The sequence below is a fragment of the Anabrus simplex genome, chromosome 1 (genome assembly GCF_040414725.1).
Source record: "Anabrus simplex isolate iqAnaSimp1 chromosome 1, ASM4041472v1, whole genome shotgun sequence".
In the NCBI taxonomy this organism is placed as follows: Eukaryota; Metazoa; Arthropoda; class Insecta; order Orthoptera; family Tettigoniidae; genus Anabrus; species Anabrus simplex.
Window position 1 is genome coordinate 870044709 of NC_090265.1, and position 16683 is coordinate 870061391.

At 45.2% G+C, this 16683-nt stretch overlaps 1 protein-coding gene across 1 annotated transcript in view; it reads left to right on the forward strand.

Annotated features, from left to right (window-relative positions):
* Mct1 (Monocarboxylate transporter 1) overlaps window positions 1-16683 on the forward strand; it is a 359238-nt gene that overhangs the window by 315566 nt on the left and 26989 nt on the right. The window contains exons 6-7 of the mRNA XM_067136498.2: window positions 12300-12558; window positions 16306-16471. Coding sequence (XP_066992599.1) covers window positions 12300-12558; window positions 16306-16471 — 425 coding nt within the window. The remainder of the gene's footprint in view (window positions 1-12299; window positions 12559-16305; window positions 16472-16683) is intronic.

The window sequence follows — 16683 nt, forward strand, 5'->3', positions numbered from 1 at the left end:
GAGCTTGCACATGGTTTAACGCCTCCTATCAACAGCCCTTACTTAATGCTGGCTTTCTTGCACACCCCGCCTCACACCATAGTTTTATACGACCGGCTGCCCTTCCTGACTAGGATTTTAAATCGCAGTATACGTGATAAATTTGTTGTAGCGAGTTTTATAACTAGATATCCCGGTACCGATACATAGCCTACTCCACTGAAGAAGCCTGCACAAGGCTTATTGCCTCCATCCGACAAATGAATCAGCATCAACACTCTTGTACTCAAAAAATAATTTTCGAAGGAGTCTGCACAAGTTTTAACGTCCCCATCAACAGCCCTTACTTATAGCTAGCTTTTTTGCACACCCCGCCTCACACCATAGCTTTACGACCGGCTGCCCTTCCTGACTAGGATTTTAAATCGCAGTATACGTGATAAATTTGTTGTAGCGGGTTTTATAACTAGATATCCCGGTACCGACACATAGCCTACTCCCGCTGAAGAAGCCAGCTTAACACCTCCATCCAACAAATGAATCACCCTCAAACACTCTTCAATCATTCTCGCTACTTCGGGAGATAGCGGGTTCGAACTGGAAGCTGCAAATGCTAGGCGAGGGACCTGCGTGATCGTCATTACATGATCTAGCCGGATGCCCTTCCCGACGGTATAAGTTGCTAGGATTTGAATCGCGTACCCTTCCTGACTAGGATTTTTAAATCGATGTCCCGACATAGCCTTCTCCTACCGAAGAAGCCAGCTTAACGCCTCCATCCGACGAATGAATCACCCTCAAACACTCTTCAATCATTCTCGCTACTTCGGGAGATAGCGGGTTCGAACTGGAAGCTGCAAATGCTAGGCGAGGGGCCTGCGCGATCGTCATTACATGATCTAGCCGGATGCCCTTCCCGACGGTATAAGTTGCTAGGATTTGAATCGCGTACCCTTCCTGACTAGGATTTTTAAATCGATGTCCCGACATAGCCTTCTCCTACCGAAGAAGCCAGCTTAACGCCTCCATCCGACGAATGAATCACCCTCAAACACTCTTCAATCATTCTCGCTACTTCGGAAGATAGCGGGTTCGAACTGGAAGCTGCAAATGCTAGGCGAGGGGCCTGCGCGATCGTCATTACATGATCTAGCCGGATGCCCTTCCCGACGGTATAAGTTGCTAGGATTTGAATCGCGTACCCTTCCTGACTAGGATTTTTAAATCGATGTCCCGACATAGCCTTCTCCTACCGAAGAAGCCAGCTTAACGCCTCCATCCGACGAATGAATCACCCTCAACACTCTTCAATCATTCTCGCTACTTCCGAAGATAGCGGGTTCGAACTGGAAGCTGCAAATGCTAGGCGAGGGACCTGCGTGATCGTCATTACATGATCTAGCCGGATGCCCTTCCCGACGGTATAAGTTGCTAGGATTTGAATCGCGTACCCCTCCTGACTAGGATTTTTAAATCGATGTCCCGACATAGCCTTCTCCTACCGAAGAAGCCAGCTTAACGCGAGGGGCCTGCGCGATCGTCATTACATGATCTAGCTAGATGCCCTTCCCGACGGCATAAGTTGCTAGGATTTGAATCGCGGTATCCATCATTGTGTCTGACTTGCAAGCTCACGCGTATTATTTTTTGCTGAGATATCATGCTACTTCCGTTCGCCAGCTAGAGCGGAAACTCGCAGTACTGCGTCTATTTCATCTTACAACTTGGAGGAGACAACATGTGTACATATAATTTATGATCTTTCACCCCCCCCCCCCTTAAAAAACATGTAAGTATCTCAGAACATTCTTATACGTGAGTGTTGCAATTACTAAGTGAGTGAGCCGAGCGAGTTGGCTACGCAGTGTGCTTTCTTGATTTTCGTATGAGTGTATTCACAATTACTAAGCGTCTGAGCAGTGCGATGAACGAGTTAGCTACGCGGTATAGATTTTTTTTAAATTTTCGTACTAAGCAAATCATTTGAAGTGTTAGCTATGCGATATGTGCACAGTGTTTTTTTTTTTTTTTGATTTTCGTGATAGGCGAGATAGCTATGCGATATGTGCACAGTGTGTGTGTTTTACACTAGGTAAATCATTGAAGTTGTACTGAACACATCAAATAGCAGTGCGATGAACGAGTTAGCTACGCGGTATAGATTTTTTTTAATTTTCGTACTAAGCAAATCATTTGAAGTGTTAGCTATGCGATATGTGCACAGTGTGTTTTTTTTTTATTTTCGTGATATGCGAGATAGCTATGCGATATGTGCACAGTGTGTGTGTTTTACACTAGGTAAATCATTGAAGTTGTACTGAACACATCAAATAGCAGTGCGATGAACGAGTTAGCTACGCGGTATAGATTTTTTTTTTACTTTTCGTACTAAGCAAATCATTTGAAGTGTTAGCTATGCGATATGTGCACAGTGTGTTTTTTTTTATTTTCGTGATAGGCGAGATAGCTATGCGATATGTGCACAGTGTGTGTGTTTTACACTAGGTAAATCATTGAAGTTGTACTGAACACATCAAATAGCAGTGCGATGAACGAGTTAGCTACGCGGTATAGATTTTTTTTAATTTTCGTACTAAGCAAATCATTTGAAGTGTTAGCTATGCGATATGTGCACAGTGTGTTTTTTTTTTTTTGATTTTCGTGATAGGCGAGATAGCTATGCGATATGTGCACAGTGTGTGTGTTTTACACTAGGTAAATCATTGAAGTTGTACTGAACACATCAAACAATGTTCTTACAGTGTTCGATTCTAGGCTTGCTATGCTTCAATCTAAACAAAGGTATCCCCTAACATGTTGTACAGCGTTCGATTCTACTTGTTTAGTGATCTGAACACATCAATCATTGTTCTGATCACATGTAACGACATCGAGTGCAGTGTTCAATTCTAGTCTTGTTATGTTTCAATCTAAACAAAGGTATCCCCTAACATGTTGTACAGCGTTCGATTCTACTTGTTTAGTGATCTGAACACACCAAACAATGTTTTAATCACATGTTGTATCGAGTACAGTGTTCGATTCTACTTATTTTGTGTTCTGAACACATCAATCAATGTGCAGTGTTCAATTCTAGTCTTGTTATGTTTCAATCTAAACAAAGGTATCCCCTAACATGTTGTACAGCGTTCGATTAGTGTTCTGAACACACCAAACAATGTTTTAATCACATGTTGTATCGAGTACAGTGTTCGATTCTACTTATTTTGTGTTCTGAACACATCAATCAATGTTCTGATCACATGTTGTACTGGCTGTCTCATAAGGAGCTATGTATAGCCACCATCTTGCATGCGCCATCTTGCGCAAGCATCCTTAGGGAGGCTCTAGCCAAGGATCCTTAAGCCGCCTCATAAGAGCAACCACCATCTCGCGCAAGCATCCCTCATAAGGAGCCATGTATAACCGCCATCTTGCGCAAGCATCCCAAGGGCGTCTATGTATAGCGATCATCTCGCATAAGCACCTTTAAGGAGTCATGTATAGCCACCATCTTGTGCAATTAGCGTCGAGAGAGGACTGATGTAGAATTTTTCTTTTTTAAATTATCCGCCACCACATAGAGTGTAGCACTGAGGTTTGCGATGTAAGATGGTGGATGACAGCTGCGCGTGAGTTTGTAAAGCACGTGGAATTTACCGCCACCGGGCAGCTCGGCGCTCAAAGATGGCGGATGACAGCTAACAGAACTTTTCAAATTACCCGCTACTACAGAGAGCAGGGCGGATGGTAGCTGTCAAAAAAAGCACGTGAGTTTGTAAAGCACGTGGAATTTGCCGCCACCACATAGAGGGCAGCACGGCGCTCGAAGATGGCGGATGATAGCTAACAGAACTTTTCAAATTTCCCGCTACTACAGAGGGCAGCACGGTGTTCTGTAGATTAAAGATGGCGGATGACAGCTGACGAAATTGCCCGCAGCACGGTGCTCAAAGATGGCGAATGACAGCTGCACGTGGCTTTGTTTACTAAACAAGAGCACGTGGAATTTGCCGCCACCACATAGATGGCAGCACGGTGCTCTCTTGATTAAAGATGGCGGATGATAGCTAACAGAACTTTTCAAATTGCCCGCTACTACAGAGAGCAGCATGGTGTTGTGTAGATTAAAGATGGCGGATGACAGCTGATGAAATTACCCGCAGCACAGTGCTCTATTGATTAAAGATAGCGGATGACAGCTGTCAAAAAAGCACGTAGCTTTGTTTACTAAACAAGAGCACGTGGAATTTACCGCCACCACAGGTATCTAGCTAAAGATGGCAGCACGGTGCTCTCTTGCGGGTGACAGCTGTCAAAAAGCATGTAGAATTTGCCACCGGCATAAAGAGGGCAGCACGGTGCTCTCTGGCGGTTGACAGCTGTCAGAAAAGCACATGGGTTTGTAAAGCGTGTAGAATTTACCACCACCACATAGAGGGCAGCACGGTGCTCTCTAGATTAAAGATGGCGGATGATAGCTGACAAAAAAGCGCATAGGTTTGTTTCCAAACAAGAGCACGTGGAATTTGCCGCCACCGGGCAGCACTGAGGTTTGCGATGCAAGATGGCGGATGACAGCTGTGACGTACCACATTTCAAAGGTAAGTAGCTAAAGAGGGCAGCACGGTGCTCAAAGATGGCGGATGACAGCTGCACGTAGCTTTGTTTCCAAACAAGAGCACGTGGAATTTGCCGCCACTACATAGAGTGCAGCACTGAGGTTTGCGATGCAAGATAGCGGATGACGTACTACATTTCAAAGGTAAGTAGCTAAAGAGGGCAGCACGGTGCTCAAAGATGGCGGATGACAGCTGCACGTGGCTTTGTTTCCAAACAAGAGCATGTGGAATTTGCCACCACTACATAGAGTGCAGCACTGAGGTTTGCGATGCAAGATGGCGGATGACGTACTACATTTCAAAGGTAAGTAGCTAAAGAGGGCTGCACGATGCTCTCTGGATTAAAGATGGCAGATGACAGCTGCACGTGGCTTTGTTTACCTCGCGCTAGTTAGGTTAAGTTGGTAGCACTAAGGTTTAGACCCGTCAAGATGGCAGCACTGTCGATGACAGGTGACGAATTTTGCAGCTACTGCGATATAGAGGGCAGCACAGTGCTTTGTGGTTTAAAGATGGCGGATGACAGCTGTCAAAACAGCACGTGGCTGTCAAAAAGCACGTGGCTTTGTTTACCTCGCGCTAGTGAGGTTAAGTTGGTACCACTAAGGTTTAGGTCCATCAAGATAGCAGTACTGAGGTTTGCGATGCGTTGTTGTCTGTCAAAAAGCACGTGGCTTTGTTTACAAATCTGTCAAAAAGCACGTGGCTGTCAAAAAACACATGGCTTTGTTTACCTCACGCTAGTGAGGTTAAGTTGGCACTAGTGAGGTTTAGGCCCGTCAAGATGGCAGTACTGAGGTTAGCGATGCGTTGTTGTCGATGACAGCTGTCAAAAAGCACGTGGCTTTGTTTACAAATTCAAATCTCCCGCCAAAATTCAAATTTCCCGCCAAAATTCAAATTTCCCGCGGGAGGTGGAGGCCTCTCCCGAGAGCCGGAGGTGGCGGTGGCGGCCGAACCATCCAATTATACTACTAATTATGACAGGGAAAACCGGTGTACCGGGAGAAAAACCTGTCTCGCCTCCCCTTTGTCCTGCACAAATCTCACATGGAGTGACCGGGATTTGAACCACGGAACCTAGCGGTGAGAGGCCGGTGCGCTGCCGCCTGAGCTGCGGAGGCTTGAGTCTGTAGAAAATCTTGAGAAATTGCTGAATGGTATAGACACAGTCTTGGAGGAGTACAAGATGAAAATAAACAAATTCAAAACAAGGGTAACAAACTGCAGTCGAATGATGTCAGGTGATGCAGGAAACATTAGATTAGGAAATGAAGTCTTTAAGAAAGTAGATGAATATTGTTACTTGGTTAGTAGAATAACTAACGATGGCAGAAGTAAGGGGGACGTAAAATGCAGACTAGTACAAGCAAGAAAGGTCTTTCTTAAGATGACTTTTTTCTGGAGCGTGGCATTGTACGGAACCGGGCTAGTTGGCCGTGCGGCTAGAAGCGCGCAGCTGTGAGCTTGCATCCGGGAGATAGTGGGTTCGAACCCCACTGCCGGCAGCCCTGAAGATGGTTTTCCGTGGTTTCCGATTTTCACACCAGGAAAATGCTGGGGCTGTGCCTTAATTAAGGCCACGGCCGCTTTTTTCCCATTCCTAGGCCTTTCATATCCCATCGTCGCCATAAGACCTATCTGTGTCGGTGCGACGTAAAACAAACGTGAAACATGGACAATAACTAGCTCAGGAAGAAAGAGAATAGAAGCTTTTGAAATATGGTGTTACAGAAGAATACTGAAGGTGAGATGGCTAAATCGAATCACAAAGGAAGAGATACAGAATCGAATTGGTGAGAGGAGAACGATTAGGCGAAATTTGACTAGAAGAAGAGAGAGAATGATAGGGCACATCTTAAGACTCCCAGATCTTATACAGTTAGGTTTTGAGCTAAGTGTAGGCGGTAAACACATCAGGGGTAGACCAAGGTATGACTATGACAAACAGATTAGAGTAGATGCAGTAGTTACGTAGAAATGTAAAGTTTGGCTAGGGTGACATGGAGAGGTGCATCAAACCACTCTTTGGAATGATGACCCAAACAACAACAGTAATTAGATACCGGTGCCCACTAAGATGGTTGTGGCTTGACTCCCGACGAATGCCCGAAATAAAAAGTCAAATTCCTGTCGTTCGTATCCCACGTAATACTAGAAGTTCAGGCCTAAGACCACGAAATATAAAGTCACGTAAAATTGGAGGTCTAGCGCCTAAGATCACCCACACCAATTTACGTTCACCAAAAATAAAAGTCGCTTTCGGGGTTTCAGTGGCCGATAGAGGTGGAACATCGCCACTCCCATAAGACCAAAGTAGTTATCTTAAGGGGATGAGCAAAAGGAAGAGTTCCGAGCCCTCAAACCGGCGAAGAAATGAAATCACCGTCACCAATACTCGTTCCACCTCATACCTACTTAGACATGTCTGCGACCACTGTGTTCTTTCTTTCACTTATTTGCTTCTCAAACATTTGAGTTTTACATTGCTGTTGATATCGAAATAGTAGCCACAGGACCTTTAGTTTAGCATGGCATCCGAACTACACTGAGGTTCCATATACGAGGGCTATAACTAAAGTACTAGCAACGTAATCCAGACACTCGCAGGGGATCGGATATACACTGACTGACAGAGAAAATGCAACACCAAGAAGGAGTGGTCAGAACTTTATGCCAATTGCAGGGTAGACTGACGTCACTGAGGTATGCTCATGATGTGAAATGCGCCCCTGTGCTGCGCACGTAGCGAGCGATAAATGGGACACGGCGTTGGCGAATGGCCCACTTCGTACCGTGATTTCTCAGCCGACAGTCATTGTAGAACGTGTTGTCGTGTGCCACAGGACACGTGTATAGCTAAGAATGCCAGGCCGCCGTCAACGGAGGCATTTCCAGCAGACAGACGACTTTACGAGGGGTATGGTGATCGGGCTGAGAAGGGCAGGTTGGTCGCTTCGTCAAATCGCAGCCGATACCCATAGGGATGTGTCCACGGTGCAGCGCCTGTGGCGAAGATGGTTGGCGCAGGGACATGTGGCACGTGCGAGGGGTCCAGGCGCAGCCCGAGTGACGTCAGCACGCGAGGATCGGCGCATCCGCCGCCAAGCGGTGGCAGCCCCGCACGCCACGTCAACCGCCATTCTTCAGCATGTGCAAGACACCCTGGCTGTTCCAATATCGACCAGAACAATTTCCCGTCGATTGGTTGAAGGAGGCCTGCGCTCCCAGCGTCCGCTCAGAAGACTACCGTTGACTCCACAGCATAGACGTGCACGCCTGGCATGGTGCCGGGCTAGAGCGACTTGGATGAGGGAATGGCGGAACGTCGTGTTCTCCGATGAGTCACGCTTCTGTTCTGTCAGTGATAGTCACCGCAGACGAGTGTGGCGTCGGCGTGGAGAAAGGTAAAATCCGGCAGTAACTGTGGAGCGCCCTACCGCTAGACAACGCGGCATCATGGTTTGGGGCGCTATTGCGTATGATTCCACGTCACCTCTAGTGCGTATTCACGGCACGTTAAATGCCCACCGCTACGTGCAGCATGTGCTGCGGCCGGTGGCACTCCCGTACCTTCAGGGGCTGCCCAATGCTCTGTTTCAGCAGGATAATGCCCGCCCACACACTGCTCGCATCTCCCAACAGGCTCTACGAGGTGTACAGATGCTTCCGTGGCCAGCGTACTCTCCGGATCTCTCACCAATCGAACACGTGTGGGATCTCATTGGACGCCGTTTGCAAACTCTACCCCAGCCTCGTACGGACGACCAACTGTGGCAAATGGTTGACAGAGAATGGAGAACCATCCCTCAGGACACCATCTGCAGTCTTATTGACTCTGTACCTCGACGTGTTTCTGCGTGCATCGCCGCTCGGGGTGATCCTACATCCTACTGAGTCGATGCCGTGCGCATTGTGTAACCTGCATATCGGTTTGAAATAAACATCAATTATTCGTCCGTGCCGTCTCTGTTTTTTCCCCAACTTTCATCCCTTTCGAACCACTCCTTCTTGGTGTTGCATTTGCTCTGTCAGTCAGTGTAGGATATGGGAGCGGTCAGGTGGCGCTGTTGTCGATGTGTAGTGGACATTTGACGGGCATCCAGTTGGGAGTGTTGTTGATGTGTGGCGTTGAAGTGAAGAGTGTCGACTTCAGCGCTGTAAATTATGCTTTCAAAAGGTGATCAGCGTTCGTGGATTAGAATTGAGGTTGTCTGTGGCAAAAATGTATGAGAATGTTATCGAGGATTTACCTACGTGAAGCCTCTTGTGAGAATTCATTACCGTATAGGACAGTTCCTCAAGTTAAGATTGACATCGTGAGTGGTCTCGTTTCCGTACACCATCGATGGGTCCAGGAATTATTCATAGAGGCATCTGTACTCCGTGCAGTAGGATGCTTCGTCGTTGTCATCAACAGAGAACGCCTTGCCAGCGGTCTTCAACGGCTTCCCGACATTATTTGGCAAGAGGCAACAGACTCTGCGGGTGTCTGTATTGAAGGAATTAATGCAATTGTACTTGTTAGCTCATTAAATATTGCGATCTACCAATATTGCCACTACTTTATTTACAACCTTCATATATTAGAAACCCCCATGCATTGTCAGTGCTTAGAACAGCGGCCGTTTTTGGTAAGAATTGAGCGGCTATATCACTCACATAGTACGCCCGCTAACTAGTTCCTCTCATCCTACCCAAACTATCTTGCAAACTCGAGGTTTTACCTCTTAAAACAACAATCACCACCATCTACCCTCCTAATACCACCACCACTAGGTCCTTTTCTCGGAAATAGTAATAATAATAATAATAATAATAATAATAATAATAATAATAATAATAATAATGTAGTTGGATTTTTACGTAACGCTAACTACTTTTACGATTTTCGTTGGGAACCACAGGCCCACAACTGAACCTGAACAAACATCCACTTACTCTCCACATCAAGATTCTCTCACTTATTTTCCTATTCGACTGGTAAACTCTCGCTCCTCTGCGACCTAAAACAGCCTCTCAGCGTGCATACATCGGTGCAATGCGCAGCGCAAGGTGCAAAACACGACTTCGCTAGGTTGACCAGAATGCAGAACCCCACGCCTCGATTTTGAGCAATAGGGATGTATCACGCAAAACTTGTCCGCTAGGCAACGTAATGTTTATACACGGTATGCACTTTTCGCTTTTCGATTGTTTTGCATGAGACTTATAAGGAGTATTTCTAAATTTATGACAATCGAAACCAAGCTGTTACATTAAATGCATGAAAAGCAAATTATCATATTCTGCTGATGTTTTGAAAGAGGTGAGAAATAATATAGGTGCAATGACGACAGCGGAATTGAAGGAAAAGGGCGGAAAATTATTCGGAAAGAAGCGAGTTGACTGAAAGGGAAGGACTAAATAGTAACATTTCGTTTATTGTATTTATTAATATTGAATTCTTTAAGTGCAAATAGCCTTTTGGAAACGTGCCTAATACAGTATATATATTAGGTTGGAGGCGTACATAAAGCACGATATTCGTACGATAGCAGTACCAGAGGCTACATCCAATACTACTGAATTGAATTGCCCTTCAGCGCACGAGTTTCAAGACCTTGTTTCTGGTCATAAGACAGATATAAATATTTTAAATTTGAGACTGATGAATTATTTCATGTTCAGGAAGTCTGGAATTAATAGTTCCCCAGTGTCAAATTATAGTCAATCTGTTATTCAGGGTACATCACCACACACGGTGTTATGACTACTTCCCTACTTGTAAATCTTCCTACTCTGGGGATTATTTCCAAGGTACCTGTGCCACTCTATGAAAATATCGAAGGTACAGCGTTCTCCTTAAGTCATCTTTCACCTAAAATTGTTGAATAATACTGAAAATGAAAATCCTCAGCCTGTTTCCAGACATTCGACCGAGTCAGGAATGGAATGAATGAAGCCCCCATCTAGCGGAAAGGATATGCATTGTGCCGGTTGTCGAAGCCTGTCACACTTCTCTGGGGCAATGATTAATGGCTGACAGATGAAATGAAATTAAATGAGCCCGCCTGGTGGCCATGATCGTTAAGGCGCTGAAGTCTAAACGGTCTAACACCGAGGTTAGCCGGTTCGAGTCCCGTTGGTCGAAAAAATTTTCACCATCAGAATGTTGGCCGGCAGGGTAGGGGAGGTGGTGGTATACAATTTCTAATCACTAGATTGCGTGCCAAAAGCCTGGATTAAATTCCAAACCTCTCCGCAGTGCTCATATGGAGTGAGGGCATATGACGCTGTTGATGGTGATTCGTCCGTCGGATGGGGACGTTAAGCCTTGAGCAGACCCCTTGGTGCTATTCGACAGGAGTAGGCTATGTGCCGGTACCGGGTTTCACCCTCTCCCTACTATCATATATCACGTCATTCATTTCATCTCTCATTAACTCCTCTGATGAGGTTGACGTCAGGAAGGGCATCCGGTCATAAAAAACCGCCACGACAAATTCATCTCACCTCATACCCGACCCCGTAGGGAAACGGGACAAGGGTTGGACAAACAAGATGAAATGAAATTAAATCGGAGGGTGTTACTGGAATGAACGATGACAGAGAAAACCGGAGTACCCGAAGAAAAATCTTTCCCACCTCAGCTTTGTCCGGTACAAATCTCACGTGGAGTGAGGACGTCACTAACTTATTATCAAATTATTTATTAAATATAATGAATTATCTCATTCACTCGTTTCAGTAACGACAAAATCTTCAACTGCAAAATGCTTCGAGCAGACGTTGAAATTATGATAAAGCACCTGGCCATCTCCTACACATTCACATCCTTTACCCACCTCCTTCTTCCGTCACATCTCCCCAACCTGCCCGCATCTCTTGGACAGAGAGAGGGCGACACCCTCTAGGTGGCCCGCCCCACCCCTTCAGGGTGGGGAATGAAAGCATTTGATGATGATGATGATGAAATTATGAGTCACAATTTCATTTCTTAGGTCCTGTCTACAAAGCGCATGCAATCGCTTTATTACGGAAGGGCTCCTCCTTAGGAAATTGATGGTATGAATACGATTGACCTTTATTTTGGAACATTGAAATAAAGCAATAATTAGGCAAAACTGTTTTCTTGTTTTCTCTTTTGCCATTGCGATATATTAAAACGTTTAACTAGGCAACTTCCATTAAAAACATGACGATCGACAAGCGCATACCGTGTACCAGTCGTGAGACATCTATCGGTAGTGTTTCAGTACATTCCTATAGCTCTCTCTCTCTCTCTCTCTCTCTCTCTCTCTCTCTCTCTCTCTCTCTCCGACTGTTTCGCTCGCTCCTCCTGTTTCCCCCCTTCCTCACGTGCTCCGCAGCACTCCACTATCCGTGCAGAGTTGAGTCGAGTTTAACCGAGTAGCCCCGAAATAAAACGCTGGTCCGAACCGAACCGAGTCTGACCGATGCAAGGTGTACAGTACCTCTGCGTCTTGGTTTGCAAGCGTGATATTTTGGGCGTTTTAGGGGCCCTGTCCTAGACGGTTCTAGGTTTACAAGGCCTGGAGAGCCTTTCATTTTCAGCCTTCCATGCTCTTTCCCTTCATCAGCTGATACTTTCCCATTTTTACTAGCTGTTTTACGACAAACGCTCTCTCTTTTGGCGACGCTGGTATAGTCATGTGTGACCGCTCTTAATCCGTAAATGATGATGTTACATTTCAGATCTGCACAGTGGATGTCACATGACAGCAGTCACCCGGAGCAGGTCCCTCTCCAGCCCAACGGAGTCCTGTCTATACCGTCGGCGGAGCAGGTCAAAAACGTCGTCATGTGTGGCTGTGTGCCGTGTTCGCCGGAGACAGCGGACACCCTACGGGAGATGCTGGACTTTTCGCTGCTCAAAGATCCCGTCTTCATCCTCTTCACCATATCCAACTTCTTTACGAGTGTTGGTTTCAATGTTCCCTACGTCTACCTCGCCGTAAGTAAATCATTTCATTGCAGAAGAGTTCATATCCCTTGCATTGCGTCGACCAGCATATGGTTAGTAGATAGAACACATAACACAGGCCAACGATGAAAAGACTTTTTTAATGAACTTGCCATATTCTTATGGTTTTTAGTGTACTGAAACCGAATATGGCAATAAAAAATCTGTATCACCCACCATTCCTTTACATTTCAAAACTATATATTTAAGGAAATTAAATTTGATAACAAATTCAAAAGTATTTTATACAATATAAAATAGGTAAAAGTGGGTTTAAATTAAGATGGCAGTGGTTGCTCTGGTCTGTAGTACAGGCTTATATGGACCGTTAGATTGCAGCTTTCCTTTTTCTTATTTTTCTTGTTTTTGCGCGAGAACCTCGTGGATCCCGAAAAAGAATCCTGCTGCCACCTCTACACATCAAATTAGACCTATTTAAACAGTTCATGAAAGCTTTACCCAAATATTGGCTTTGTTTCAAGTATTTCTGCGAGAAGAAGAAAATAATAGCAGTCAACTTACTGCACACGTTTCATGACAGGGTGCATATGTGAATACGCCAAAGATGCAGAAAATAATTTAATAACCTATTAATTTATACACGTCTAGACATTCCATTCTATAAAAGAGTCGTTTGTATGAAACAAAAACTAATACTGTTCGGCGAAGTATATGTGTAGAAGGCAGACGTATGTTTGGAAACTCCTGTGCATACCGTCTGTGAGCTTCGGCTGCATTCCGACCAGATTCTCCATAGATTAAAATGATGTCTGTGTATTCGCCGTTGCTGAACATACTAGCCATTGCCGATGTGCAGAGAGCAAATGTAGTGCTGCTGTATCAGGCTAGTACTTTGCGGTCGAAAACGAGGTTTACTAATGCATGGGGTTGCATTAGATGGGTAGCGCTGAGTAACATAATGCGAGCGACCGTCCGGTTGTTCCCTCTTCATATTCTGACATAACCTGCCTGCTGGCAGTAGTGCTCCTGTGAAAATAAGTTAGCAGACACCCCATTCATCACTTGTGCATGTAGGACATTAGAAGTAGAAATCACAGCGCTCGCGGGCCACCTGGTAAACAGCGCGGGCAAAATAAGTCTGGCCCGGGAAATATTTACAACGGGACTGACACGGGATTCACCCTTGTTAATGAACATCACAGAAGATGCCTGAAATGGTTTCATAAGAAGTGAAAAATTGAGAATCCAAAATTCCTGACTCCACTTCACTCAGAAACCACTAGCAGAACTCTAACACACGAAGGTTCGTCTGAACACTTTAACGCATGCACAACAGTAAAGTAGTAAGGTTACAGATGCAGGTCCTTTTTGATAATGTTTCGACATGGCAATCTCTTAATTCCCACTTGAACAGATAAACGCGTTGAGATTTAGTCACCAGGCGAGTTGGCCGTGCGTGTAGAGGCGCGCGGCTGTGAGCTTGCATCCGGGAGATAGTAGGTTCGAATCCCACTATCGGCAGCCCTGAAAATGGTTTTCCGTGGTTTCCCATTTTCACACCAGGCAAATGCTGGGACTGTACCTTAATTAAGGCCACGGCCGCTTCCTTCCAACTCCTAGGCCTTCCCTATCCCATCGTCGCCATAAAACCTATCTGTGTCGGTGCGACGTAAAGCCCCTAGCAAAAAAAAAAAAAAAAAAAAAAAAAGAGATTTAGTCGGACTTCGTTCCCAACTTTCCTTCACTCGAGCAATGTTTTCTGGTGGTCGAACTCTTTTCGGATTGTTACGGGTTCTATTAGCTACAGAGCACGTTTCACGCCATTTTACAGCTAAGTTTTGCATTCCAGACTTTGCAGGAGTTTTTGTCAAAACACTTCCAGTCTTAAACTCTTGCGCAAAGAATTCGGCACAGCTTTTCCACGAATCGTGCTTTGCATAACACTCGACAATGTACACGCGCTTTTTTATCCTGAGCACCATTTAATGTTGCATTCAACTGTTCACTAAACATGTCTGCTCCTATCACTTACCAACACGTAATGACACAGCGACGCATTCGGTAGAGAGCATGCGGGAAATTCGCACACGCAGACATGTGACAGCAACCGGTTGGTGCATCGAAATCACGGTTTCCAGCATTTCCTATGATGGACAGTTTTCTTGTTCAATAACAAGGGTCAATTCCGCATCAGTCTTATAAATATTTTCCGGGACAGTTTTATTTTGCTCACCCGGTACATTGCTTGACCTTGTTTGCTGTCTGGTAGAGCATATGTTTCGAAACACTGTACTGGCGCACTCGGCTGTGTCGATGCCTCGAAACATCACCTCTTCACTGCTTCGAAACAGTGAGATTGCTTCGTTTGCCTTGTCGCGTAAGCTTTTATTTTTCACTTTGCTTTTTACGTTACACCCAAACAGATAGAATTTATGGCAACGATGGGATAGGAAAGGGCTAGGAGCGGGAAGGAAGCGACCATGACCTTAATTAAGGAACAGACCCAGCATTTTTCCTGGTGTGAAAATGGAAAACCACGGAAAAAATCTTCAGGGCTGTCTACAGTGGGGTTCAAACCTATTATCTCCTGGAATCAAGCTCACAGCTGCGCGCCCCTAACTGCACGTCCAACTCACCCGGTGCTTTGTAAAATAAACTCTAGTCGTTCCGTACATGTTTGTGACTACGATGCTTCGAAACAGCAAATCTTCGAAGCAGTGACGTTGCTTACCGTACTTTATTCTCTCGCATCGATAAAAACAGTCCGTGTGCCACTCTCAAGACGAGTCGACACTTGTTGACAGATATTCCAAACCGTGAGGCAAGTTACTAAGCCTATTGTACAATTCTTTAATTTCTAACTGGCAATGCACGGTATTATACAAAGAAATGTCTTCGTATTACACCCAGAAAGGACATTTAATAAATAAAACAGCACAGAGTCGGCCAGTAGCCGATACGGTGAAGCGTTCGTTATACCTCATTCCATTCTGATTTATTCAAACTAGTGCATTAAATGTAGTTAATATTTACTAAGCATTTTTACTCAATAAGCCAACATACCTCTTTTGCTAGTATTGCAAGCGCGTAGCGTAACCCTAACCGAACAACCAACTCGCTCGTTATTATGATCATATTGCCGAGCGAGTTGGCCGTGCGGTTAGGGTCGCGCAGCCTGTGAGCTTGCTTTCAGGAGACGGTAGGTTCGAATCCCACCGTCGGCAGCCCTGAAGATGGTTTTCCGTGTCTTCCACTTTTCACACCAGTCACATGCTGGAACTATACCTTAATTAAGGCCATGGCCGCTACCTTCCCAAACCTAGCCCTATCCCATCCTTCCGTCACCGAAAATCTTCGATGTGTTAGTGTGACTTTAAACAAGTAGCAGTGTATATTAGTATTATTTTATTGTGTTTACGTCCTACTTACTCCTTTTGCCGGTTTACGGAGACGCCGAGGAGCCAGAATTTTGTCCCATAGGAGTTCTTTAACGTGCCAGTAAATCTACCGACACGAGGCAGGCGTATTTCAGCACCTCCAAATATCACTGAGCCTGGATCGAACCTGCCAGTTAGAAGGTCAGCATCTCAACCACCTGAGGCACTCAGCCCGGTATTATTATTATTATTATTATTATTATTATTATTATTATTATTATTATTATTATTATTATTATTATTATTATTATTATTATTATTATTATTATTATTATTGTTAATATTTGCTCCTTTGCCTCTGTACCCCATATTTCAAGTTATGTCGTTTTCTGTCCAACAGGTGCAGGCTGAGACGAGAGGAATCGAGAAAGATCACGCAAGCTACCTGTTGGCTATTATCGGCATTGCCAACACGGTGGGCAGGATTATTCTGGGGTACGTGTCCGACAAGCCCTGGATCAACAGGCTGCTCATCTACAACTTATGTCTCACTGTCTGTGGTATAGGTATGTATTTCAAATAGTGTAAGATGTTTACAATTATGCACTGGCTGTTCGAAATAATCGTTCGTTCGTAATCTGCTTACCCTCCAGGGTCGGTTTTTCCCTCGGACTCAGCGAGGGATCCCACCTCTACGGCCTCAAGGGCAGTGTCCTGGAGATTCAGACTCTGGGCGGCCTCACCTGCTATGCTGAACATGGGCCTTTGGGGGGGATGG